The 25,862-nt window shown below is 39.6% G+C and overlaps 1 protein-coding gene across 2 annotated transcripts in view; it reads right to left on the reverse strand.

Annotated features, from left to right (window-relative positions):
- LOC126372126 (protein real-time) overlaps positions 1-25,862 on the reverse strand; it is an 88,244-nt gene that overhangs the window by 31,699 nt on the left and 30,683 nt on the right. For both annotated transcript variants that reach the window (XM_050017722.1, XM_050017721.1), the window contains exons 2-5: positions 6,634-6,783; positions 5,248-5,379; positions 3,041-3,170; positions 2,116-2,289 (exon numbers count right to left, since the gene is read on the reverse strand). In XM_050017722.1, the coding sequence (XP_049873679.1) occupies positions 2,116-2,289; positions 3,041-3,170; positions 5,248-5,379; positions 6,634-6,783 (586 nt within the window). The remainder of the gene's footprint in view (positions 1-2,115; positions 2,290-3,040; positions 3,171-5,247; positions 5,380-6,633; positions 6,784-25,862) is intronic.

Here is a 25,862-nt window from a genome sequence, read left to right on the forward strand (position 1 = left end):
AGTCTCTGCTTGCACGGTGTGAAATAGGCGTCAGTTTATGTATGTACTCGTATGTATGTATACATATTTTATTGTTTCATTCTTTTTAAAGCCTGATTTTCCGTAGTCGAGTTTTTTTTTTTAAACTTGTATTTTTTTTCTATGAACTGAGCTTGTGACCCTGAATAGAATACGCATTTTAAAGAAAGTGTGTGAATAATTTAAAAAGAGTTGTATGTCTCCATTTCTTTTATCGATCTGAAAGCGATTACTGAAACAGTTTGTAGTTGACATTTATATGTGAAACGGTTACAAAGAACTAGGGTTTGAACTGTTTGTTGCTTTTTAATATTTCAGAGGCGACACACATATCTTCGTACGCATTTAGGTTATTTCCCTTTGAAGAGTAACCTCATTCCCATTTCAATAAGTTTCAGTTCGTAACATAACATGAATACATAAACAGCCTATAAGGTGTTAGTGACATCGTAACGAAAACTGAGGGATGATTCAGATCATGATTCTGAGTTGATATCAAGTGGAATTTTCCATCGCAAAAGTATATAACTGAAAATAATTTAAAAAACAAAAACGTCATGAATTTTGCGACGGAATACTCCACTTGATATTAACTCAGAATCATGGTCTGAATCATCCCCCTCAGTATTCGTTACGGTGTCACTAACACCCTGTGTAATGTACATGATGTTGGCAATTTCAAAAAAGGAACGTTACGTCACTTTTGGGTATTAGTGACATCGTAACGAATACTGAGAGGGATGATTCAGCTCATTACTCTGAGTTAATATCAAGTGGAATATTCCATCGTTTTGAAGTTTGAATTAGGAGCAAAATATTATTCGATCCTGACAAAAAAGAAAAGTGAGGGCAACACATAAGAGCTTTTAAATTGGCAACGACGATAAGTAGTGTTTCCCTAGGAGATATTGCTTCAGAGCACGTTCGTTATGTACAATTTATGTCGAAATGACGTTTCAAAGTGTAGTCATAGTCATTTATTGATAATAATAATTACACGTCACAGATAACCAACTATGTATGTATATGTTCGGTCACGAGCATTAATATGTATACACTTTGGTACCATGTCACATTGACTTTTTTGACAAATTGAACAGTCATCACTATCAGCCCATTAACGTCCCCACTGCTGGGGCACGGGCCTTCCCTATGGATGGATAGAGTAAATTGAACAGTAAGTCTCACTAAATGTCAAATATGTTAGTGCGACAGAGTCCTAAAGTGGGTATATTATATTGCTCATGACTGTATGCAACTATGTTACCTACTTAATGAAGTAAATTTCGAATGTGATACCCAGCTATGAATTAACGTCGAAAGCAGAGGTAAGATGTGAAGGTCACAGTCAGTGGCTCATAAATATAAAACATGGTCAGACTGCAATTCCCAGACACCTCCTCGTTAATATTCAACATGCCCAAACTACAGTCTAGTCTTGTTACTAATTCAAGGGATTCTCGTGTGAAAATGCCCATGTGACTGAGAAAAACGGAATTGTAGGTATACATAGTAGTGGTCTGTGTCACTGGCTTAATTCTCAATCGGAGAACGCCGGTTCGAACCTTGGTAACCGATTTGTATCAATAATTTTTTAATTACGTCTCTCTCTTTATTCAAGAGCTGCGCTCTTGTCGGTGGAGTAAACGCCTTCATTACTCCATAGTAAGATGATCCGTGCTTCGGAAGGCACGTTAAGCCGTTGGTCCCGGTTACTACTTACTGATGTAAGTAAGTAGTCGTTACATGAGCCATGTCAGGGGCCTTTGGCGGCTCAATAGTAACCCTGACACCAGGGTTGATGAGGCTAGTATTCCACCTCACAACCCACACGATAAGAAGAAGAAGACTCCATAGATAGGGCGTGTAGAACGGTGGTTGCCCCAATCGTCTTCCGTTCCGCAGTACACCGACCAATCAAATATAACAAATACAAAATAATAGTAATAGTAGCAGTAGTAGTATAGTAATTACGTCACCCAGAAATAAAAAGAAATTAATATTTTAACTTTGACATCGCAATATATCTATGGTGTTATTTTGGTGGTGGTGGTTAGTGGTACTCGTATATAAATGATATTCTTTTTTTTTTCTCACCTGAAGGCGAGTGCCGCTGCGGCTCGGGCGCGGCCTGCGTGAGCGGCTCCACGCCGCGCGACACTATCCGCCGCAGCTCGCGGTTGTGCTCAGGCGCAGACTTCGTCCACGGCTGCAGCTGCATCGTGCCGTCTGCGTGGACCTCTTTCATGAACGCCTCAATCAGCTCCTTCCCTGTAACCAAACTTTATATTTAAGCGCACCCTTAAACACTTACAAAACACCTCGTTTTACACAGACACTGCACATTGACGTCATTGCTGATTGTCCGAAAAAGTAAGATGATCCGTGCTTCGGAAGGCACGTTAAACCGTTGGTCCCGGTTACTACTTACTAATGTAAGTAAGCAGTCGTTACACGAGCCATGTCAGGGGCCTTTGGCGGCTCAATAATAACCCCGACACCAGAGTTGATGAGGTTGGGAATTCACCTCACAACCCACACGATAGAAGACTAAAGTAAGATCGAGGGGTGGGGGGACCTAGCTCAGCCGCTAATAGGGAGCGGAGAGTTGCCGTTCTATAAGTAGTCATCATCATCAGCCCATTACCGTCCCCACTGCAGGGGCACGGGCCTTCCCTATGGATGGATAGGGAGATCGGGCCTTAAACCATCACGCGGGCCCAGTGCGGATTGATGGTTATTAACGACTGCTAATGCAGCCGGGACCAACGGCTTAAAGTGCCTTCCGAAGCACGGAGGAGCTCGAGATGAAAACGTTTTTTTTGTGGTCACCCATCCAATGACCGGCCTTTGCGAAAGTTGCTTTACTTCAACAATCGCAGACCGAGCGCGTTAACCGCTGCGCCACCGAGCTCCTCAATATAAGTACGTAGTATTATAATCCATGCTACTGAATAAAGATATTTTCGAGTTAGATTTTGATTTGTAAAGGTAAACATTTATAGCCATAATAGTGACCGACCTTTAGCAATGTTGGCAGCGTACTGCTTCATGGCGATCTTCTCTACCGTGCTCTCCAAGCCGAAGAAGTTCTTCACGTCCAGCAGCGCGCTCTGCTCGAAGCACGTCCAATCCGGGTTCTCAGGGTGGACCTGGGGACAATTTATCATGTTTACCTGAAGTTTTCACAAAAATCACTTTGTGATACCTAGTTTGGTTAGGACATTACGGGCTGATCACATGATTGTCCGACAGCAAGATCATCCGTGCTTCGGAAGGCACGATATGCTGTTCCCGGTTACTACTTGATGTAAGTATGTAGTCGTTGCATGGGCCATGTCAGGGGTCTTTGGCGGCTCAATAATAACCCTGACACCAGGGTTGATGAAGTTGGTAATCCACCTCAGATAAGAAGACCCGAAGTTTTGAAGGAAATAACTTTAAATATCACATTCTGTAATTTCTTCATCAAAACCTCGATTATGTTAAAAAAAGGCTTTATAAATGAGAACATTCTCGTCATTTCATCTACTCCCGAGGGTTATAAATAATTCAACACTGCTGGTAATGTATCAAATTATACCATTAGCGGTGAACTAATTGGCTTATAGAGTATTCATTACATTAACTCAGGTGTCGTTTGTTGGAAGAAATATATATTAGCATTGCAGTCTTTATAATATAATATAGATTCTAAAGATTATCTTCCTATAAATAAACTAAGTTATAAGTATAGGAATTATACTCGTATTGAGCGCTTCAACCAATAGCCGTTTGACGTCCATCTACGTAGATAGCATTCGTATCGTTTATTGGTCCAAGCGTTCGATATAATTCACGGCGCGCGCGGCTCGGTTGTCATGCAGACCCGGCAGGTACGCATAAGTGACAGCTAACATTTCAAGGTTAACCCAGCTGACGTCAACCCCCCTTGCGTTGCTATTTAGTAACAAATAAATTACCTACGCCCAATGTCTTTATATTTACTTTACAAGGAAATTTAGTACTTTTAGTAAAAGATTTACTTACAGTTTTAATGATGTTTATATATGTGACAAGTAATAGTAATTAAATACATTAGTCAGTAATTCACTTAATTTTCAATAATAAAATTTACCTCCTTGGAATGTTGGAGATACCAATTTCATGGTAACACTTACGTCATCAATGGGCTAGCAATGGCGGCTCATAGGATTGAGCATACCTGGGGGGTTAAAATGGCCACATCGAAGTAATTCAAATTCAAAAATATCTTTATTCAGTAGGTAACATAGTTACACTTTGAATCGTCAATTTTACATAACGAACGTCTCATCCGCCTAAAACTACTGCAGCTTCTCACAACCTGTATAGCCGGGGAAAAGAAGCTGCAAGAAAAACCTCGGCACAGGGCCCTAGACGTTCTTTAAAAAAAAATAAACATAAAATATTGGTATACAATTGAGTAATTTAGCTGCCTAATATCAGTTCTCAGACAGTTAATCCCATGCATTCATATCTTCTAAATAATCACTAACTTTATAATAACCTTTTTTTGTAAAGTTTTTGTTTAACTACTGTCTTAAACAGCTGAAAGGCAAATTCTGAATGTCAATGGGAATCTTATTGTAAAAACGTATACATTGCCCCTTAAAAGATTTAGTAATCTTTCATCTAAGACCGCAATATTGCGATTTGACATTTGCGCTTATAAAAGTAAGTGCGCAATGCAAACAAGTGTCATTAAGCAATATTGCTTTGTTAGATGAATTGCTTCGATATGGCCATTTTAAACTTCTTATACCATGGTTACGACAAAGTGGGAACGCGCCTTAAGGCTCTTCGCGATGTGTTAACAACTAGCATTATGATTTATGAGAGCTACGTGCAAAAAAAATGCGTCGCTGAGTAACGCAACCCTAACTTTATGGTCATAGATAGGGACCTCCGTAACCTGGACAATCAGAGAAAGCATTCCAAGCCGATTATCGAATGCTTTCACTATAACAATGAATCGTATTTGGAGACGTCAATTGCAAAGAATATTACCCGAGAAATTCGCTTCAGAGGTATGTGACATACCCTGTATTGATCAGCACCCTTTGCAGGTTGGAAAAAAATAAAGTATGCATTGCTGTAAAGAACCGGACCTGTGAAACCTTCAGGTCAGGTAAGCGGACCCTTTGAAAACGGGATAAACAGAGATCTTCTCAATTCCTCAAAACAAGACACAGTTTACAGTATACTTACAAAATATTTGCACTTCTCAAGAACCTCGACCCTGGAGGAGAAAGTTTCGTTGGTCGCCTCGATCTCCAGCACTCGGTTCTTGAGGTCCAGGTGGTTCTTCTGGATGAAGTACACGTAGTCGACGCCGATCATCTGTGCAAGAATGTGAAGAGTTTATTGAAATGTTTTAGGGGTTTCAAATTTAATTCATCTGCGATATGGATTTTTGTGATATGTCCCCACCGGGATTCGAACCTGGGACTTCCGGATCGTGAGCCCAGCGTTCAACCATTGGACCACAGAGGCCGTTTCGAGTTTTCCAAAGAACGAGTAAGTGCTATAAAAACAAAAACCATTTATGAGTTTTTTAATTCTTGTTACAAAAAACACATGTCATTGCTTAAAACTAGATATTAATTACATTTAAAATTAGTCAAATAGCCCGCCTCGGAGCATACCCGGCTCAAATGTACCCATCACGCTGGCCGCGTTGGATGGCCAGCGAGATGTGCTGAATCAGGTATGATCCGGAGCGGGGGTCGCGACCACGATCTCGCAGACGTCGCCCTAGTTCTTTAACGAACTTTTTAGCTTCCTCGCACCATGGTCCACCCGTCTCCACCGCAAAAGGGACAAACGATTATTGCTGCTGCAAGTCAGCGTACTTAATTCTTGTTTGGATCATAGATAATTGATATGACGTAGTTTCCAGGATTGGTCCCTGGACAATGGCAATAGACTCGCCCACTATTATGTGGGACTTAAACATAGCTGGCGAGGAGTGGGTGTATCTATACACCTCTGCCTACAGACCTGATGCTATTATGTATGGCGGAGTTAGCTATGAATTAAGAAGAGAAATTAATCAAATCAGAAACTAAAATGAAGTTACAACACTTCCGTCATGAAGTTGCTACGCTCCGACGACAGGTGGCGTACGGCCGGAGCTGGGTGAAGTCGGGGAGTCACTACAGAGTCGTCGTGTCGAGCGGACGTGCACTGCCGTTCTAGTCGGGCAGTCTACCGCGAACCTTCGTCATGAACGGACGTGTCGAATAATTACGGTCGGAAAGTGGACTTCAAGAAAGTATAATCGGAAAAGAGCACCTAGCAAGTACGTTCACATACCCCGATGATTCGGTTCGAATGTAGGAACCATGGGTGGTGGAGGGCCCCTTCTCGCTAGCGTCCTAAGGCGCGCTAGATGACGAGAGACTGTGTAACCGTTACGAATACCGTGACGTTGCCGTGAGTGTGTACCTTATGCTGTGACTTTATCTAATCCTGATACAAAAACTATGTGGCAGTAAATAAAGTGATTGTGATACTAATGATGGCCATTATTGTCTTCTAACGCCCACCCTCCCTTCTGACACGCTGCTACGACATGTATATAATAATGCTGACCTTCTTCAGCAGATACGGCGCGTCGACGCTGAGCTGGCAGCGGCGCGTGGTGTGCCGCTGTGAGTTGTCAGCTGACCAGCTGTCTTCAGTGATGACACACTCCACCACCACAGGGATTTGCGGGCAGTTCGGGAACCGCCTCTCGTAGGCCTGCAGACAAAAAAATATACCGTTATTATAATACATTAACTGCCTCCGTGGTCTAGTGTATCTCACGATCTGGAGGTCCGGGTTCGATTCCCGATGGGGACATTGTCGAATTCACTTTGTGAGACTGTCCTTTGTTTGGTAAGGACATTTTCGGCTTGAATCATCTGATTGTCTGAAAAAATAAGTTGATTCCGTGCTTTGGAGGGCACGTTAAGCCGTTGGTCTCGGCTATTAGCCGTAAAAATACTTCCACCAACCCGCAGTGGAGCAGCGTAGTGTAGTATGCTCCATACCCCCTCCGGTTGATTGAGGGGAGGCCTGTGCCCAGCAGTGGGCGTAGGCTATTTATGTATGTATGTATTAATTGGAGCATCGTTACACGAACTCGACTTTCGACAATTTTCCTCGATACTAATCGATAATAGACTGGAAACGAGTCCTTGAATGGATGGTTGATAAAATGTAAATAGTAGAATACAGTACTTACAGTCAGATACATACAACTGCGGTTTTTTACCCTTTTTTATTAAAGACACATTTAATTGAAATCTTACTGTACGTAAGTTAAGAGTGAGGGGGAGTGGGGGGAGGGAAGAGTGAGTGTGTGAGGGTGAGAGTGTGTGAAGTGTGTGAGTGATGGGATGCCCTTTAATATCCAATTTAATATGTAATAATTATAAATATTATTCAAATGTACGTTCGAATTACGAATATTCTCTGCTTACCCCGGTGGGAAATAGGCGTGAGTTTATGCATGTCTTGTCTATCCTACGGTGTCACACTGCTAGGCAAAAGCCCTCCGTTTCTTTTAGGATATTTTGGATGAATGTAGAATAAAATAGGGTCGCGTTTGACCATAACGTCACCGGATGGTTAGTGACGATGTGGTCTAAGGTGGATCACGCTTACTGAGCAAATGCCTTTTCACTCTAGCCTTGAAGGCTCTAGAGATTATACCGAGTCGGAAAAACAGACAACGGCAGACAGTTCCAGTCCTTTGCTGTATTGGTCCGTGCTTTGGAAGCCACGTTAAGCCGTTGGTCCGGGTTACCACTTAGTAATGTCGTTACAAGAAAGAAGAAGAGCTATTATTTGATTTAAAAATAATTGTTGCTTGATATTTGGATCAGATTCCGTGCTTCGGAAGGCACGTTAAGCCGTTGGTCCCGGTTACTACTTACTGATCTAAGTAGTCGTTACATGAACCATGTTAGAGGCCTTTGGCGGCTGAATAATAACCCTGACACCAGGGTTTTGAGGCTTGTAATCCACCTCACAACCCACACTAAGTTAAGAAGAAGCTGTATTGGTTATTGGTATTGTAAAATATAATATTTTATTTCTAATAAACTCGTGGTTCCTTCTCTCTCTCCCTCTCTCTCTCTAATACAACCCATACTGTTTGCCGAGTCTCATTGTTTATTTTACAAATTGGCTTCATTATACCGAATAAGATTTGCATATAAATGGATGTTACACGTCTGGAAATGTTGCTAGGGTGAATAAAATAATAAACATTTCGACTTTTCAATGACAACTTGGACTTGATCTTCTTCTATCGTGTGGGTTGTGACGTGGATTACCAATCTCATCAACCCTGGTGTCAGACCATGTAACGACATTAGTAAGAAGTAACCGGGACCAACAGCTTAAGGTGCCTTTCGAAGGACAGATCATCTTACTTTCAGATAATCAGATGATAAGCATGTAATGCCCTAATAAGGGGTCACAAGATTTTTGTGATATGCCCCCCAACCGGGATTCGAACCCGGACCTCGGGATCGCGAGCCCTACGGAGATACGCTGCTGCTCCCTGGTAACCCCCCCCCCCCCACACACACACACACACACACACACACACACACACCTGGTTGCCTGGAACAAATTGCTGCTTAGCAATAAGGCCGCCAGATTGTACTGTATCTATCATCCATTTGTGTAAATTTTGTTTTGTATGTTGTGTGCAATAAAGTATATTTGATTTGATTTGATTATGCTCCATACCCCCTCCGGTTGAGGGTATATGTGTGAGATGGTATTAGTTTGAAATCCTTTCACAAGTTGCCTAGACAGATTGGAATTAGGCCGCGGGTTCCGATCCGCAATATACCTACTTTTGTTATGTAACATAGTGATTGATGCTTCCAATTTCAAACTCACTTTGATGGATGAGAGGGCTCACCATTACACCACAATATCGCCCATTACGCCTCTATTACTCATTTTATTTAATTTCTATGATTTTCTACGGAAGGCACGTTAAGTGGCAGCCGATCAGCTCACGACACCAAACACTTCAGGACCCCGATACCGACCCCGCCGGCGCGGTCGACGATTTCCCTCAATCAGCGCTTATCGCTATCGACCCACTAGGGTCGATTAATTCTTTCAAATATTTTTCCTCTCAGACGACGCCCTGAGCCGAGGTTCGCGCCCAACTGGGCACCCTCAGGCCTGTTGTCTTAAACGTTGTACCGGGTGAGAGCCTTCAGCGCTCCCCATTTCTCCGGTCAAGTAGTTAATGCCATCTGCGGCAAATCTACAAAAAGACACGTAAAAAATATATAAAAAAGCACGTTAAGAGTTAAGACGTTGGTCCCGGTTACTACTTACTCATGTAAGTACGTAGTCGTTGCATGAGCCATGACAAATCAAATCAAATCAAAATCATTATTTGTGAATACAGGTATACAAAAGGATGTTACATAAAATTATTACAATCTCTGTATTCAGCCTGTTAGTATACAAATAGTGGCTTATTATTTAAGTACTTAATATTAAATTCAAAATTTTATACAATAGGATTTTAAGCAGGGATGTCAATTTAACGACGACGATATAGTGACTAAGATTGAGAAGGGAATGTTAGGTTGGTTTGGACACGTAGAACGGATGAAGGATAATAGAATTGCAAAAGCGGTATACAGAGTGTTGGTGACATCGTAACGAAAACTTTGAGGGATGATTCAGGCCATGATTCTGAGTTGATATCAAGTGGAATTTTCCGTCGCAAAAGTATGGAACGGAAAATAATTTAAATAAGCTCTAAAATTTTCATGACTTCTCCGACAGGAAATTCCACTTGATATCGACTCAGAATCATGGTCTGAATCATCCCCTTCAGTATTCGTTACAGTGTCACTAACACCCATACCTACTTGTATCGCTACTGTATGTACTTGTATGGGGTGTAAGTGACATCGTAACGAATACTGAGAGGGATGATTCAGTTGATTATTCTGAGTTAATATCAAGTGGAATTTTCCATCGCAAAAGTATAGAATTGAAAATAATTTAAAAAACTAAAAAAATAACATGAATTTTGCGACGGAAAATTCCACTTGATATTAACTCAGAATCATGGTCTCAATCATCCCTCTGAGTATTCGTTACGATGTCTTTTTCATTTATTTGTGGTAGCTTGTAATTGGCCTTTATTTACTACTAAGTGTAACATTGTGTGAATTAAGCTGTAAGCTCCCCAAACAAAATAAAATAAATAAATAGATGTCACTAACACCCTGTATAAAGCGAAAGTTGATGGTGGCAGAGGAAGACCGTAAAGGACTTACATTGACCAAATTGGAGATGTCCTTAGAAAAGGTTTAATACGAACTGGTGTACGTGTATGAAGCGATTCATGAATGTGGAGGAAGCAAAACAAGTGTGTCAGGATCGAAGCAAATGGAATTTTATAGTCTCTGCTTACCCCGGTGGGAAAGAGGCGATAGTTTATGTATGTATGTATGTCAATTTAAAGATAAAGATACATGTATATTACGCTATTATACAAGATTATTATCCGTTAGGTATACATGGATTCATGTCAGGGGTCTATGGCGGCTCAATAATAACCCTGACACCAAGGTTGATGAGGTTGGTTATCCACCTCACAACCCACACGATAGATGTTTTTCTACTAACTAAATTCATGTTTGGATCATAGCTAATTGATATCGCGTGGTTTTTAGAATTGATGCCCGGTTAATGGCAATAGACTCGTCCCCTATTACATGGGACTATAACATAGCTGGCGAGGAATGGGTGTATATTATCTTAAATATATAAAAGGAGAAACTGACTGACATATCAACGCACAGCCTAAACGGCTAAACGTAGGCACTTGAAATTTGGAAGGGACGTAGCTTAGGTACCGTAGAGGTGCACTAAGAAAGGAATTCCCGAAATTCCCACGGGAACGAGAATTAGCGGGAAAATCCTTTTGTATGAAAAATCTAAAGCGCTTAAGTTAGACGCTTGAAATTTGGCATGCAGGTACCTTAGTTAACTTAAAGCTTAGTTGCAACAGGATATTGCAAAATTTCCACGGGAACGGGAGTTAGCGGGAAAAAACATTTGTATGAAAAAATCTAAACCGCGTAATATAGATTACACGCCACGCGGACGAAGTCGCAGGCAAAAGCTAGTCTAGTATACACCCCTTTGGGAATACAGGCGTGGTGCTTTTTTATTGGACTCTCCGTCCAGCAAAAACATTTTTTTTCGTTAAAATAAATTTCCACGGTCACAGACATAAAACAAAAGGGTCCCAAACGTAAAGTAACGCCATTTTAACCCATTAAGTGACGACGCGACCCGGGACTGGTGATATAAAAATATAATGGCGGTTGAACCCAACATATAACCCTTAACAGCATGTAACTAATATGACACTCTCCAACTCTTTACTGCGCCCCACATAGGGCACCATTTGTAATCGTAAATCCAATAATAATAATAAAAACAAAAGTCATTTAAATATTAAAAAAACAATATAAATAAAAATAAAAAATATAAGACTGCTAATGCAGCCGGGACCAACGGCTTAACGTGCCTTCCGAAGCACGGAGGAGCTCGAGATGAAAACTTTTTTTGTGGTCACCCATCCTATGACCGGCCTTTTCGAAAGTTGCTTAACTTCAACAATCGCAGACCGAGCGCGTTTACCGCTGCGCCACCGAGCTCCTCTTTAACCCGAAACCTATATTTTTATTTTTATTATTTTCTTTATATTTAATATTTAAATGATTTTTGTTTTTATAGCACTTATCCGTGCTTAAGGAAACTCCCAAAGGTAAAATTAGGTAGCCCAGTTGATAGAACACTTGCCTCTCACTTTGAGGTCGCAGGTTTGATCAAGCATAGGCCTAAACCAGTGATTATGGAATTTGTTTTTGAATCCATGTTTGGATCATAAATGATCGGTAAAGGAAAACATCGTGAGGAAACCCACATTCCCGAGAAATACATTTTCGGAGGTCTGTTACCTAACCTAAGGCTGGTTTTCCCTTCGCGGGTTGGAAGGTCAAGACAGTCGCTCCTGTAAAAACCGGACCTGTTAAATCTTCAGGTTAGGTAAGCGGACCCTGTGGAAAACGAGATAATGCTAGGGAGATGATGATGTTATGTGATTCAGTAATCAGAATCATTTATTCAACGTAATTATCATGGATATGTTGCTGGCAACACAAGTATAAAGTTAATATTTTTTGGTATGGCAATTTGTTTAGTCTCGAATGGCCGACGCCTCCCGCGAAAGTGTAAAGTAAAAGTGAATTTCTATTAACAATTTAATTAAACAGTGAAAAGTAACAATCTGGTGTTTTGCTGCAGTTGGATTTAGAACCCTCGACCTCTCAACATCTACATACAGTCCACACAACCAAGAGCCGAACAGGATAAACTTGTTGAAGATCAATGTAACATTTTTGAATTTACGTCATTTCACAAGGTGTTATGGCTGAGGAGAAGAAATGACAAGAAACTGCAACAGCAACACATCTTTTAAATCAATGAGGGCACATTACAAGTTATTTTAATAACTAGAGGAACACATTCAATACCAGACATTTTTATCATTTAGCTAATCATTAATCGTATAATAAACTTTTTTACATAAAGTAAGCTTCACATGAGCTTTAAATTTATTTTCTGACAAATTTCAAATATTATCTGGTATTTTATTATTATGTAAAAAATGATTGGTGAGCAGGTATAGGCTAAACAAGAAATAGCATACAAGTTTCTGTCACTTTCAGTAGTTATGCATTCAGAATTAGGTAACGATGAATTTCAACCCAATTACGCATTCATCGTTCGATATGGGCACGTGCCGCATACGACCATTAATTAGCGGCAGGAAAGAGCATTGATTGTAATTATAACACATTTCGACACGAGTAATGTAGGGATATCCAGTGTTTGGCCGTGATATTAAAGTCGAATTAGGTTAAGCACCTGAAGCCTGTAATCTTCCTGTTACAAATCACGTGATATCATTAGCGTAAATAAATAAAATAAAAAATAAAAATAATTAAAACACATAATAACGGGTTCTTACCGCGATTGAAATAGGGATATGAGACCCTTTGTTATGTGTTTTAATTATGATAATAACCGCGTAAGCTTAAAACGATGTAAAAATAAAAATAGTGTAGAACTGAAAATAATTAAAAAAAACATGAATTTGGCGTCGGACAATTCCACTTGATATTAACTCAGAATCTTCTCTCTTCTATCGGATGGACTGTGAAGTGAATTACCAACCTCATCAGCTCTGGCGTCAGGGTTATTATTGAGCCGCCAAAAGTCCCTGACATGGCTCATGTAACGACTACTTACTTATCAGTAAATAGTAACCGGGACCAACGGTCTCCGAAGCGCGGATCAGCTTACTTTTTGGTCAATCAGGTGATCAGCCTGTAATATCATAACCAAAGTAGGAATCACAAAGTGATTTTTGTGATATGTGGGGAGATGTCGAGCCCGGGACCTCCGGATCGTGAGCCCAACGCTCAACCACTGGACCACGGACGCCGTACACTGAGAATCATGGTCAGAATCATCCCCCTCAGTATTCGTTACGATGTCACTAACACCCTGTGTAATGTACATGATGTTGGCAATTTCAAAAAAGGAACGTCACGTCACTTTTTAAGAAAAAAACGTTTTGGCGGGCGTTCCGTCTGGGACTACGAAGAAAAAACAAGTGAAGACGATTATTGTCGAGAGAAGCGAAAACTGAAAGACTAGTTGGTGTATTCTCTTGTATTAATATTTCTTATTATAATTTGTAGTAATAATATTTGGTTTCCGTAATAAGAGTGATATTTGTGCTACTTAACATTTACTGATTAAAACTGGGTATGCTACTAATATTTACGTTTTATTGTAGAGTTTGCTAACAATGATGCAAATAAATAAATGATTGAATGAATAACTTGGTAGATATATGTGAATCATGCAGTTTGACGGCTATTGCTGTATATGTTCTGTAATATCCGTGATTTAATCGCTCGAATGGAATGGAGCGTTGCAAATGTTGGATGCAATACCATTATGGCAGATGACGGTGTTATGCATATACACTTCTCATCAAAAAAATCGAAACACTTCCGTTTTCATTGTTTCTGTCGGAATTTAACACAAAAAAGAATTCATACGATGAAAAAAAATACATAAATGTATAGCTGGCAGTTTGGCCATTACAGTAATAAGCGAAAATTCTAAATTCAAAATTAGAATTTCATTTGTTTATCTTATAAACGAAATGAACCACTGTTTTGAGACAAATGTGTGTTTAGGGTTGGAGTACATTTAGCGTTTAAAAACTAAAAATTGGCGCCTATCCTTAAACTTTTTGTTTTTTATTTCAATACTGTAACTTTGGGACGTCTGAAAAAAGGTTTTTTTTCTAAAACGTATGGATACTTCGCCCACAGAAGCCGCCCAAGTTGTGGCATTGCTGGATTCTGGCCTTAGTCAGCGTGTTGTGGCTGCAAGACTGCATCTAAGCCTGTCATCTGTTCATAGAGTCTATAAACGTTATCGGGAGACTGGTTTGTTCACGCGCCGTTCAGGATCTGGCAGGAATCGGGTCACTTCTGAGCGAGATGATCGATTTATTGTAACAACTTCTTTAAGAAATCGACGCCTTTACGCTTTTCAACTGCAGCAGCGGCTTCGTGTTGTACGAAGGGTGGCTGTAAGTGACTCTACAATTAGAAGAAGGTTGAAGGATCGTGGATTGGTACCGCATAAGCCAGCAAATGGGCCGAAATTAACTGCAGACCATCGAAGAGCGCGCCTTAACTTTGCACGTGAGCACCTAAATTGGTCATACCTACAGTGGAGCAAAGTTCTCTTTTCTGATGAGTGTAAAATTATGCTGTATGGTAACGACGGAAGGAACAAGGTCTACAGAAGAGACGGAGAACGCTATGCACAATGCTGCATTGAAGAAAAGGTCAGCTATGGTGGCGGTTCGTGGACGGTTTGGGGAGGAATCAGCGCCGACGGTAAGACAGAGCTTGCTTTCGTGTCTGGGCCACGTCTGCCTGCACTAAACTGTCATCGGTACGTCGAAGAGTGTCTCGAGCCTCATGTGATGCCCTATGCACATTTTATTGGCAACGGCTTCATATTCATGCACGAGCGTCGTACGAGATTATCTTAACGAAGTCGATATCTCTATTATGGAATGGCCAGCAAGAAGCCCGGACATGAATCCCATTGAACATCTGTGGGATGAATTAAAGAGACGAATTCGAGCAAGAGATCCTGCCCCAGAAACACTTAGCCAGCTGCAAGATGCAATCCAAGAGGAATGGGACAATATACCACAGCATGTGATCGTGACTCTCATCCGATCGATGAAGAACCGTATGGAAGCAGTAATTAGAGCTCGGGGAGGGAATACAAGTTATTAAATAAACGTTTTTTAGCTTTTTTTTTCATTTACGTGTGTTGTTTTATCCATTTCCTTTATACTCCATACGGAATAAAAATGACTCATTTAACAAAATACGAAACCTATGAAAAATTCATTTAAATTTAGAACATTAACATTAAGATTTGATAAGCTCATATTACTCACTATTAAACGACATTTAACATTTATTCCTAAATGTACACATTTTTCTGATAATCCTGACAAAACGTAAACTTGCAAGGTGTTTCGATTTTTTTGATGAGAAGTGTATTACTGAGAGACGGACATACGTACAGACACAGTATATTAAAAAAAAATCAAAAAAATATTTATTTTTCAAAATTAGCTTACATAGTCAGCGCTTTTTGAACGTCAAAAATTTTATTACATATTATGTAACTAGCTGTAAAACTACTACCACGTCGGAATCAGTAACGCTGAGGGAAAGACGTGGCCAGAAAACCTCCCAGCACAGGGCCCTAGTCCTACTGTTTCATGTTTTCCTTTCTTTATATATTTTTCATATATATTTTATTTTATATTATATTATATATTATATTTATCGATCTTATGTATGTATGTAAATATTTGATTGGTTTATTGGCGCTACTTCTACGCTTGGTGTGCGCGATTTTTTCCACCCCCTTTTCATCCCCTTAAAAGATGATTTCATAGATAAGGTCTTAAGGCCCAAAGTCCTTTTAAAATCCAAATCCCATTGTTTAACTATTGTGTCTGGAAATCCGGGCCTTACGAGGATAAAAACTATCCATGTTAATTTCTGGATCTTAAACTATCGCCAAAATGCATACTTTTTTTGACTAAGTTACCATCTAGCCTTATGAACGCGACTTTATTTCTCAATCTTAAACTATCGCCAAAATGCGTACTAATTTGCTAAGTTACCATCTAGCCTTACGAACGCGTCTTTACAATTGTCTAGTGAAGTCTAGCTAGTTGTCAACAACTCATAATATCCTTGAAGCAAACAGTACCCTTTCAACGGAACAATACACTGGTAAACAATGCAATGGTAACTGCAAACTCTACTTCTACGATAACAGGGTTGAAATTCAAACTGAACTAACTGTATTTAATTTTCCAGATTATTCCTTGGAAAATTGTTTGTTAAGACTTTGTCAGAAAAATACATTTTTTGGATTAAGAATATAAGATCGTCTCGTAATATTAATCCCGTAAACAAAGTTCAAAGAAAAATCCACACAAATATAGTGCCAGAATAAAGTAACTATCTGTCTTTTCACGCTTAAACCGCTGAACTGATTTACATGAAATTTGGTAGGTACAGGGATATTTTAAGATTTAGGGAACATAGGATAGTTTTCAACCCGGAAATCACCCCCTAAGGGGATAAAAAGGGGATGGAAAAAACGGTAACCGAAGTCCACGCAGACAGAGTCCGAGACAGTTCAAAGATAAATACGTATATTTAATCTTCTTCCATCGTGTGGATTGTGAGGTGAATTACAAACCTCATCAACCCTGGTGTCAGGGTTACTATTGAGCCGCCAAAGGCCCCTGACGTGTCTCATGTGACGTCATGTAACGTACTTACATCAGTAAGTAGTAACCGGGACCAATGGCTTAACGTGCCCTCCGAAGCACGGATCGTCTTATTTTCGGACAATCAGGTGATCAGCCTGTAATGTCCTAACCAAACTAAGGATCACAAAGTGATTTTTGTGATATGTCCCCACTGGGATTCGAACCCAGGACCTCCGGATCGTGAGCCCAACGCTCAACCACTGGACCACGGAGGCCGTTTATTTAATGATAATAATTATAAACAAGTGTGTGAGGAAATAGCAGCCCTGACTACTAGGAAGCGATTGTCACGAGCAATCACGAGGCCACCATTGTTACAGGATAAAACCTTTCTTCTAGTTTGACGCAGATTGTATTATACATAGAAACCAAGTCTCAATGACAAGCGTAGAAAACAGTAACAATTAATTATTGTGTGGAATTAAATAATTCTATACAAAATTTTGTAAATAGAATCTTGTAAATGGCCAGTAGTTGCCGAGGCAAAACTTTTAAGCCTATAATATGACACTTTTCATCAAAACAACTATAGAGGTTACGTTCCGTAAGGATTATCAGAAAAATATTAAATAAAAGTGTATTCGGAGGAATAAAAAATAAATGTGATATGTGGTTTATAATTCTTAATATTAATGTTCCAAATTCAAATTTAAAATTTGTTTTATTGAACAACAATTCGAAAGTGTTTTCATTTTTTAATGAAAATTAAATTTAGAACGTTTCTTCAAACATTTCTAACCGTATCGGGTTTTAATAACAATTTTAATGTGAATATTTTTAATTCTAGCGAAATTACTTTTCCGATAAGTTGTTAACTGCAATCTCATCTGATGTTAAGTGGCGTACTGAACTAATTAGTGCGAGTGTTAGTGTGGTTTTCAGTGCAGTGTTTAAGTGACACGTAAAGTGCGAAATAAAATAAAGCGACGGTGTCGTAGTGTACCGAGTAGCTCTGTGCGAGAGCTTTTATTTTGACGTGACTTATTCTAGATTTGCCGCAGATGGTATTAACTACTTGGCCGGACAAATGGGGAGCGCTGAAGGCTCTCACGCGGTACAACGTTTAAGACAACAGGCCTGAGGGTGCCCAGTTGGGCTTGAACGTCGGCTCAGGGCCTCGTCTGAGAGGAAAAATATTTGAAAGAATTTATCGACCCTGGTGGGTCGATAGCGATAAGCGCTGATTGAGGGATGTGCGAGAGCTATACCGCGTGCGTGGAGAATATATTCGTTTTCCCTTCCTTCTCTTTCTTCTTTCTTTTCTCCCCGAAACCCACTTCCGTAACAGTACTACGTGGTGTCCGGGATTGGTGTCCGGGATTGGTGTCCGGGATTGGTGTCCGGGATTGGTGTCCGGGATTGGTGTCCGGTTAATGGCAATAGGCTTGCCCCCTATTACCTGGAACTTAAACTAAACATAGTTGGCGAGGAATAGGTGTATATACCATGCACCTCTGCCTACCATCTATTACATTGTTATCTTGATGTCCCTCCTGAGATTACAAGCCACAACTATCAAGTAATAGGGTTTAGCGTAACAAAGTGACGCTTTATCATCCTTTTATTCCCTTTATGGTTCTCGTGTGGGCAGTTACTTTATTTTTCCATTTTCACGTAAAGTTGTAGCGTGTTGTGCGTTATGCTCACGATCCGGAGGTCCCAGGATCGAATCCTGGTGGGGACAAATCACAAAAATCGCTTTTTATATCCCACTATAGTTGGGGCGGCACAGCATGTAATTTGTGTATGTATGTATATGTGTATTATGTGTCCCTAAGGGACAACTCTATTACAGTAAAAAGTGTTCAGATTTAGGACACCGTTGCTACTACGGTACGACACATTCGCTTAAATATTAACAGTATATTTTTGCACCGTGCTCCGTGCTTCGGAAGGCACGTTAAGCCGTTGGTCCCGGCTGCATTAGCAGTTGTTAATAACCACCAATCCGCACTGGGCCTGCGTGGTGGTTTAAGGCCCGATCTCCCTATCCATCCATAGGGAAGGCCCGTGCCCCAGCAGTGGGGACGTTAATGGGCTGGTGATGATGATATTTTTGCAAATCCCTCGAACTGGCGAGCAAGCATTTCACTTTGATGAGAGTTGAAGATGCGAAAATGGTGTGTCAGGTTCGCAGTAGGTGCTATTCCGTGGCCTCTGCGTACCCCAATAGGAAATAGGCGTGATCTTATATATATATGTGTGTATATTTTTGCAAATCGTCAGTGTAAATGTGTTACGCTTTATTGTCTCTCCTTTCCGTGGTTGCAAAAAAGCTTATTCTTTTTTGATATTTTGATTGCTATGATGTGGATATTCCACACTTATGTCTGGCTCATATATGATTGTCATGTGCTAAGTGGGAAAACGTGTTACGAATAACACTAGATGAACACCCCACCCACAATAATACAAATATACTTTATTGCATCAAAATAAAAAGAAATAATTGCAAAAGACTCTTAACTAGGTACAGTCATGAGCAATATAATGTACCCACTTTAGGACTCTGTCGCACTAACATATTTGACATTTAGTGTGACTTACAGTTCAATTTGTCAAAAAAGTTAATGTGACATGGTACCAAAGTGTATACATATTAATGCTCGTGACCGTACTTACTTTTTATAACACCACAATTTGTACGAACACATAGTCGCAATAAAACGTTTCTATTTCTACATGGCAAATGGCTACTACAAATTCTCATCGAAGTAGAAAACTAGAAACAAATCCAGCATTCGATTCGAATCTCCAATTTGTATTCGGACGGGAATCGGCCTTCAGAAGCGGATAGCGGATACGAAATCTGGATTGCGACGCGATTCACGAGCGAGTTATCTCGAGTTTATAACTATATCGCGGGTAATGTCGGAAATAAAACGTTTATTATGTTATAATCATATTTATTTTAATACCTAGACAGATTACACACAAATTACGGCCGTAATCCATTCTGGGCCAGAGCCATTATTTGAAGACAACTTAATATAATTATAGTGTTAGTGACATCGTAACGAAAACTTTGAGGGATGATTCGGACCATGATCCTGAGTTGATATCACTTACCATAGATCAATTTCACTTATTAAAACATTGTGAAGAATACATGTTATCTTGTTTAATATGACATGCCTTTTTGTCATGATTTAATATTCGGTAGTACACATCTTCTCTCGTGTGGGTTGTGAGGTGGATTACCAACCCCATCAACCCTAGTGTCAAGGTTACTATTGAGCCGCCAAAGACCCACACACAGGTACACATTATTTGACCGAATACCGAATACCAAAAAAATATGCTGAAAAATAGGCTGAATACCGAATAGTAGCTGAATATTCGTAGCATCTCTAATCTCGAGCTTCAGACTCTCTAGCCAATCGCAGTGCAGTACTCTGCAGTAGCATCCTGAAGAGTGCTCCATATTCCGCTCAAGACGGCAACTAAGCCAATTTGGAAGCCAATTTGAAGACATAACGGAAGCCACTTTTGAACAGGGAAGTTTGAATTTCAGAAATATATTAGCCAGTTTCACCACGGTCTGTACAACCTGAAACCTGCCAGAGGGCAGCAGTAACTGTCAACACTATTCAGAAGCGAAGGACTTCTGTCCTCTCGCTTGTACTAGAGAGCACGGCTTTGAAATAGACTACTCTGGGCGCCAATCCACTCGCGTCGGACAAAGTACAGCAGGCCGGAAGGCAAGACGGAAACCGCTGCCCTATTTTTCCCTAAAAAGTAGCATGGAGAATGCTAAACCGACAAGAGCGTGGTTCTTAAATTAGTGATGTGATGAAAGTTATTGTATAGTTATTGTAATGGGTGAGTTTTATATACCCATAGACAGTCATAATAAAAAACTATCATTGTCCAAATGACCTTGGGACTTTTATATTTAACCAATAAATAACAGAATCTTGAATTAAGTTTTGTTTGACAAGAATTCCATTCCACAAGAATTCAATCTACGACATCGTTATGCACAAATTCAAATTCAAAAATATCTCGTATTCAGTAGGTAACATAGTTACACGAGGTAGCATCATCCGGCCAAGTAGTTGATGCCATCTGCGGCAAATCTACAATAAGTCACGTCAAAAACAAAAAAAAAGGTGCATCGACATTTTTTATATAACGAACGTCTAATGCACTACTACACACAATCAATAAGTAGGAATATCCCCACAAGACTCGAATATTTCGACACACGTAGCCAATCAGAATGCCCATAAAAAGACGCAGGATCACGGCAACTAGTAAAATCTAGCGAATCCTAAATTGAATCGTAGATTTAGAATCAATTGACTTTAGGATTTGTCTTTCCTGTTTTTATTGCGCCGAGAAGGCCATTTGGCTACAATACCCAATTCTGGTGACTACTCCTTTACTTTCTTTAATTAATTAAGCTGGATTCCAGATGGCCTAGACCTTCATGTGTTTTGGTCACGTATACCTAAAGGTTTCATCTATAACATATAAACTTTATTAAAGACAAACTGATGATAACGCGCTCCTAAAACTTTCCCAACTCACCCTTTTTCAACCTAATTTAATAGAAAATGTTCGTCGCACGATCCTAAAACTTTCATAGCAACTCAGTCCTTACAGGGTGTTAGTGACATCGCAACGAAAACTTTGAGGGATGATACAGACTATGAATCTGTGTTGATATCAAGTAGAATTTTCCGTCGCAAAAGTATGGAACTGAAAATCATTTCATCACTAATTTATGAGTAATAAATAATAAATAAAGTTTTATTTTCTCCCACACAGACAGTTTAACAAACTAGTGAGTTACGCACTTGTCGGTGTAGCGTTCTCCATGCTACTTTTTTAGGGAAAATAGGGCAGTAGTTTCCCTCTTGCCTTCCGCTCCAGTACTCTGACGCGATTGGGATAGCGCCCAGAGTAGTCTATTCATAAAATCATTTAAAAAATCACTATAACTTCCGTGTCTTTTCCGACATGAAATTCCACTTGCTATCAACTCAGAATCCGAGTCCAAGTCGTCTCAGGGTCCGAGTCATTCCCCAAAGTTTTCGTTACGGTGTCAAAATGTCACTAACACCCTGCAAGTAGGTACCATTGAGCTGAGTGTTCTCAGTTGACCGATCGATTTCCGATGACGAGCCCAGCGGGACCTCGTGGCAGCTGTACAGTCATGAGCAATATAATGTACCCACTTTAGGACTCTGTCGCACTAACATATTTGACATTTAGTGAGACTTACAGTTCAATTTGTCAAAAAACTTAATGTGATATGGTACTAAAGTGTATACATATTAATGCTCGTGACCGTATGCTCTCGAGAGCGAGTCCTCTCGCCGAGAGCTCGTGTCCGATAGACCTGTCCGCGAAAATTTAAGCGAGAGCTACCATTTATACTCTCGTACTCTGCGCGTCGATGATCGCTAGCGAGAGAGCCCGCTGTGATTAAGTAGGCTTTCAGAACGGCGATATTTTTATGCGGCTATAAATCGACACCATTAGCCTTTCTTTTACGATTCGCAAAAGATTGCGGTGGCATTAAAGCTATATAGGTTGGGCAAAAATATGTGGAGCTATTTCTTGAGCAAAACGTTAAATATGAAGTGAGTTCCAATTAATGACAGGCTTAAAAGCATACTAAGCCAGAGACTTCCCAAAAAAAAAACTTTCACTTCCTTCCTTTTGTCTCCGGAAACCAACACGAGTTCTAAAGCTTTTCAAAAGTGGAATAAACATATCGCGCGCGACAACCGAAAGCCGCGCTAGTTAAGTTATAGTAAATAGTGAAAAAGACAAGAGGTCACGGCAAAGGTTATCCTACCCACATTCCGGAGAAACAGAAGGTCAGACAGGCAATCGCTTCTGTAAAATGTATAGGTTAGGTAAACGGACCCCGTGAAAAACGGGATAATGGAGATGTTGATGACGGCAAAGGTCATTCAACCTTTTAACGATAAAGGTCTGGTAGATAATTAACTTCCTTTATGCACATATCAACGTCAAAAGCAACGTCAATAGGCAATTGGATTACAAAGGGAGTGCTATGACAGTAATTTGATTACCAAGAGGACTGCATCACACATGACGGAGGGTCATTTGCGACGTCACCATTCTGTTGACGTCACCGAACTGAATGTCAGTTGGTGGTTGGAAGCCTCATAAGCGGTATATTCGAGTGGTTTGACTGTGTTACGTGACATTTGTAAGCAATAGGGATTCGACTGGGTCAAAGATATATTGTACATTGCTAATCTAGAAATAGAAGCCAGTCTAAGATGATCAAAAATCAATTATATTTTACTTTTCGACTTATTTCCGGATTTTATTTATGAATTAAGTATCAATGAGTACAGTCATGAGCAATATAATGTACCCACTTTAGGACTCTGTCGCACTAACATATTTGACATTTAGTGAGACTTACAGTTCCATTTGTCAAAAAAGTTAAAGTGACATGGTACCAAAGTGTATACATATTAATGCTAGTGACCGTACGTTTGACTGCTTTTATAGATGACGTCACAGGATAGTATTTCCATACAAACCCCATAGAAAACTTTCGTTTTGATGTTTCGTAAATAGTAGCTCATTTGACTAGGTTGACAAGTAGCCCATGGCGTTATCGTCGCCTTAAAAAACCACGTAAGCGCATTTTATGCAATATCACATTCTGATGTGATTTCCTTCAACAAAACCTTGATTTCTTAATTTTTTTTTATTTCGCGTCCCATATTATTCACGAAGTTTGGTGAAGAAAAGTTTTTTATATTTTTAGAGTATTCATCGGAAAGGGATTTAAGATTGAATCATTCAATTCAATATCGTAAGGATAAAAGTAACAATTTTATTCACAAAACTCCTAAGATCACTAGAATTTCGGCAAAATCTTTTCTAGCTTCACATTTTTTTCCAAGTTTTTTATGGCTGATTCCTGGTAGTGGTTGCCTGGAAGGAATTGCTTCACAGCAATAAGGCCGCCCATTTGTACTGTTGCTAAATGTTTGTACGTTTTGTTTGTGTACAATAAAGTATGTACAATAAAGTATGTACAATAAAGTATATTTGGTGATGTGATTTTTAGAGTGCGATTTTAGGGTGGTATTAATAAACTAATCTCAGCTTCGAGATTGCTCTCAAGATCATGTCAATGTGACAGTTCTTATATAAAAACAGAGACTTCAGCATGATCTTGAGGGCAGTCTCAGCAGAGATTCGTTTATTAATACCACCCTTAGTTTTTAAAGTTACATATTTATTTGATAAAAATGACAAATTTTACAGTCGCCAATAAAGCAATATCGCCTCACTCTAGCTAGTAAGTATTTAGTCAAGACATCTGAGGCATATCTAAAATTATTCAAAAATTATTAATTCACGTCGAAAAAAATATTGTTATCTACCACAGCACTTTATTTAAGTGTGTGATCACGTGGCACATTGCGATATGCCAATAAATTGGATCAGCTTAAAGTATTACGTGATTTATATGAGAACTATTATATCGGATTATACTTACACGTATCGTTACTTATACTTAATAGCAATTGGATTAATAGAGTATTAAATTATGATAACATGTGCATAAAAGTATACAATAAGATACCTGAAAATTTTTAAAACGGACCTACTAAAATAATGACTTGTAAATTATGCTAATGGCAAGAAAAAAAAGATTAGAAAACAAGAAAAAAAGTTTTGTTTTTAATAATTCTAATGAATTAAGTAAATACTTAATGGCCCCGATTCCTGCAGACACCTCCTAATTTTACTTTAAGTTATACCTGTCATTTTCTTATCCGTCGAAAAGGAAAGGGACGGATGATTGACAGCTCTTAATTTTAGGAAGAATGAGTAAATGAATGAATAACCCGGGCGAATCAGAACGGTATCTCGCTGGTATGCAAACTGTTTGACGTGTGCTGTCAGCATAATTCTGTCGGGTTAATGGCCAATGTAAAATTTTAAGACGGTTGTTTTAGATTTGTAACTAAAATTGTCGTGTGTTCTCTTTCCTTTTCGGCGGATAATTAATTTACAGATATAACTTAAAATAAAATTAGATAGTGTTTACAGGAATTAGCACACCAACGTATAGCATGTGGCAGTATATTATTGAAATAATATTGAATTTTTGAACATTTAATATTTGCCTTTTAACAGCCTCCGTGGTCTAGTGGTTAGAGCGTTAGGCTCACGATATGGAGGTCCGGGTTCGATTCCCGATGGGGACATGGTCGAAATCACTTTGTGAGACTGTCCTTTGTTTGGTAAGGATCACCTGATTGACCGAAAAAGTGAAATGATTCCGTGCTTCGGAGGGCACGTTAAGCCGTTGGTCCCGGCTATTAGCCGTAAATACACCTCCACCAACCCGCAGCGGAGCAGCGTGGTGGAGTATGCTCCATATCTATCCGGTTGATTGAGGGGAGGCCTGTGCCCAGCAGTGGGACGTATATAGGCAGTTTATATAATATTTGCATGCTAATAATAATTAGCAGGATAGAGATTCTGTATCACTGACTGATATCATATTGTGACTCTGTACCAAATTATCTTAAGCGAATAAATGATTTCTGATATACTTTTAATATGGCTAGCGAGAACTGTGGTTGCTAAAGGATTGTAAAACGATAAAAAGAAAATGTAATCACGACAATGAAGTACTTTCCGTTCCCGAAAGGCAATATAGATGGCGTTGTACAGATTTAACGTGATAACTACCTATTTTGACATTGCTCGGGTAAATCGGGTCTGTTATCCCTGAAATTAGAAGGTTAAACGAAGGCAACTCTGTACAGTCATGAGCAATATCATG

Source organism: Pectinophora gossypiella, chromosome 13 (genome assembly GCF_024362695.1).
Source record: "Pectinophora gossypiella chromosome 13, ilPecGoss1.1, whole genome shotgun sequence".
Taxonomy (NCBI): domain Eukaryota; kingdom Metazoa; phylum Arthropoda; class Insecta; order Lepidoptera; family Gelechiidae; genus Pectinophora; species Pectinophora gossypiella.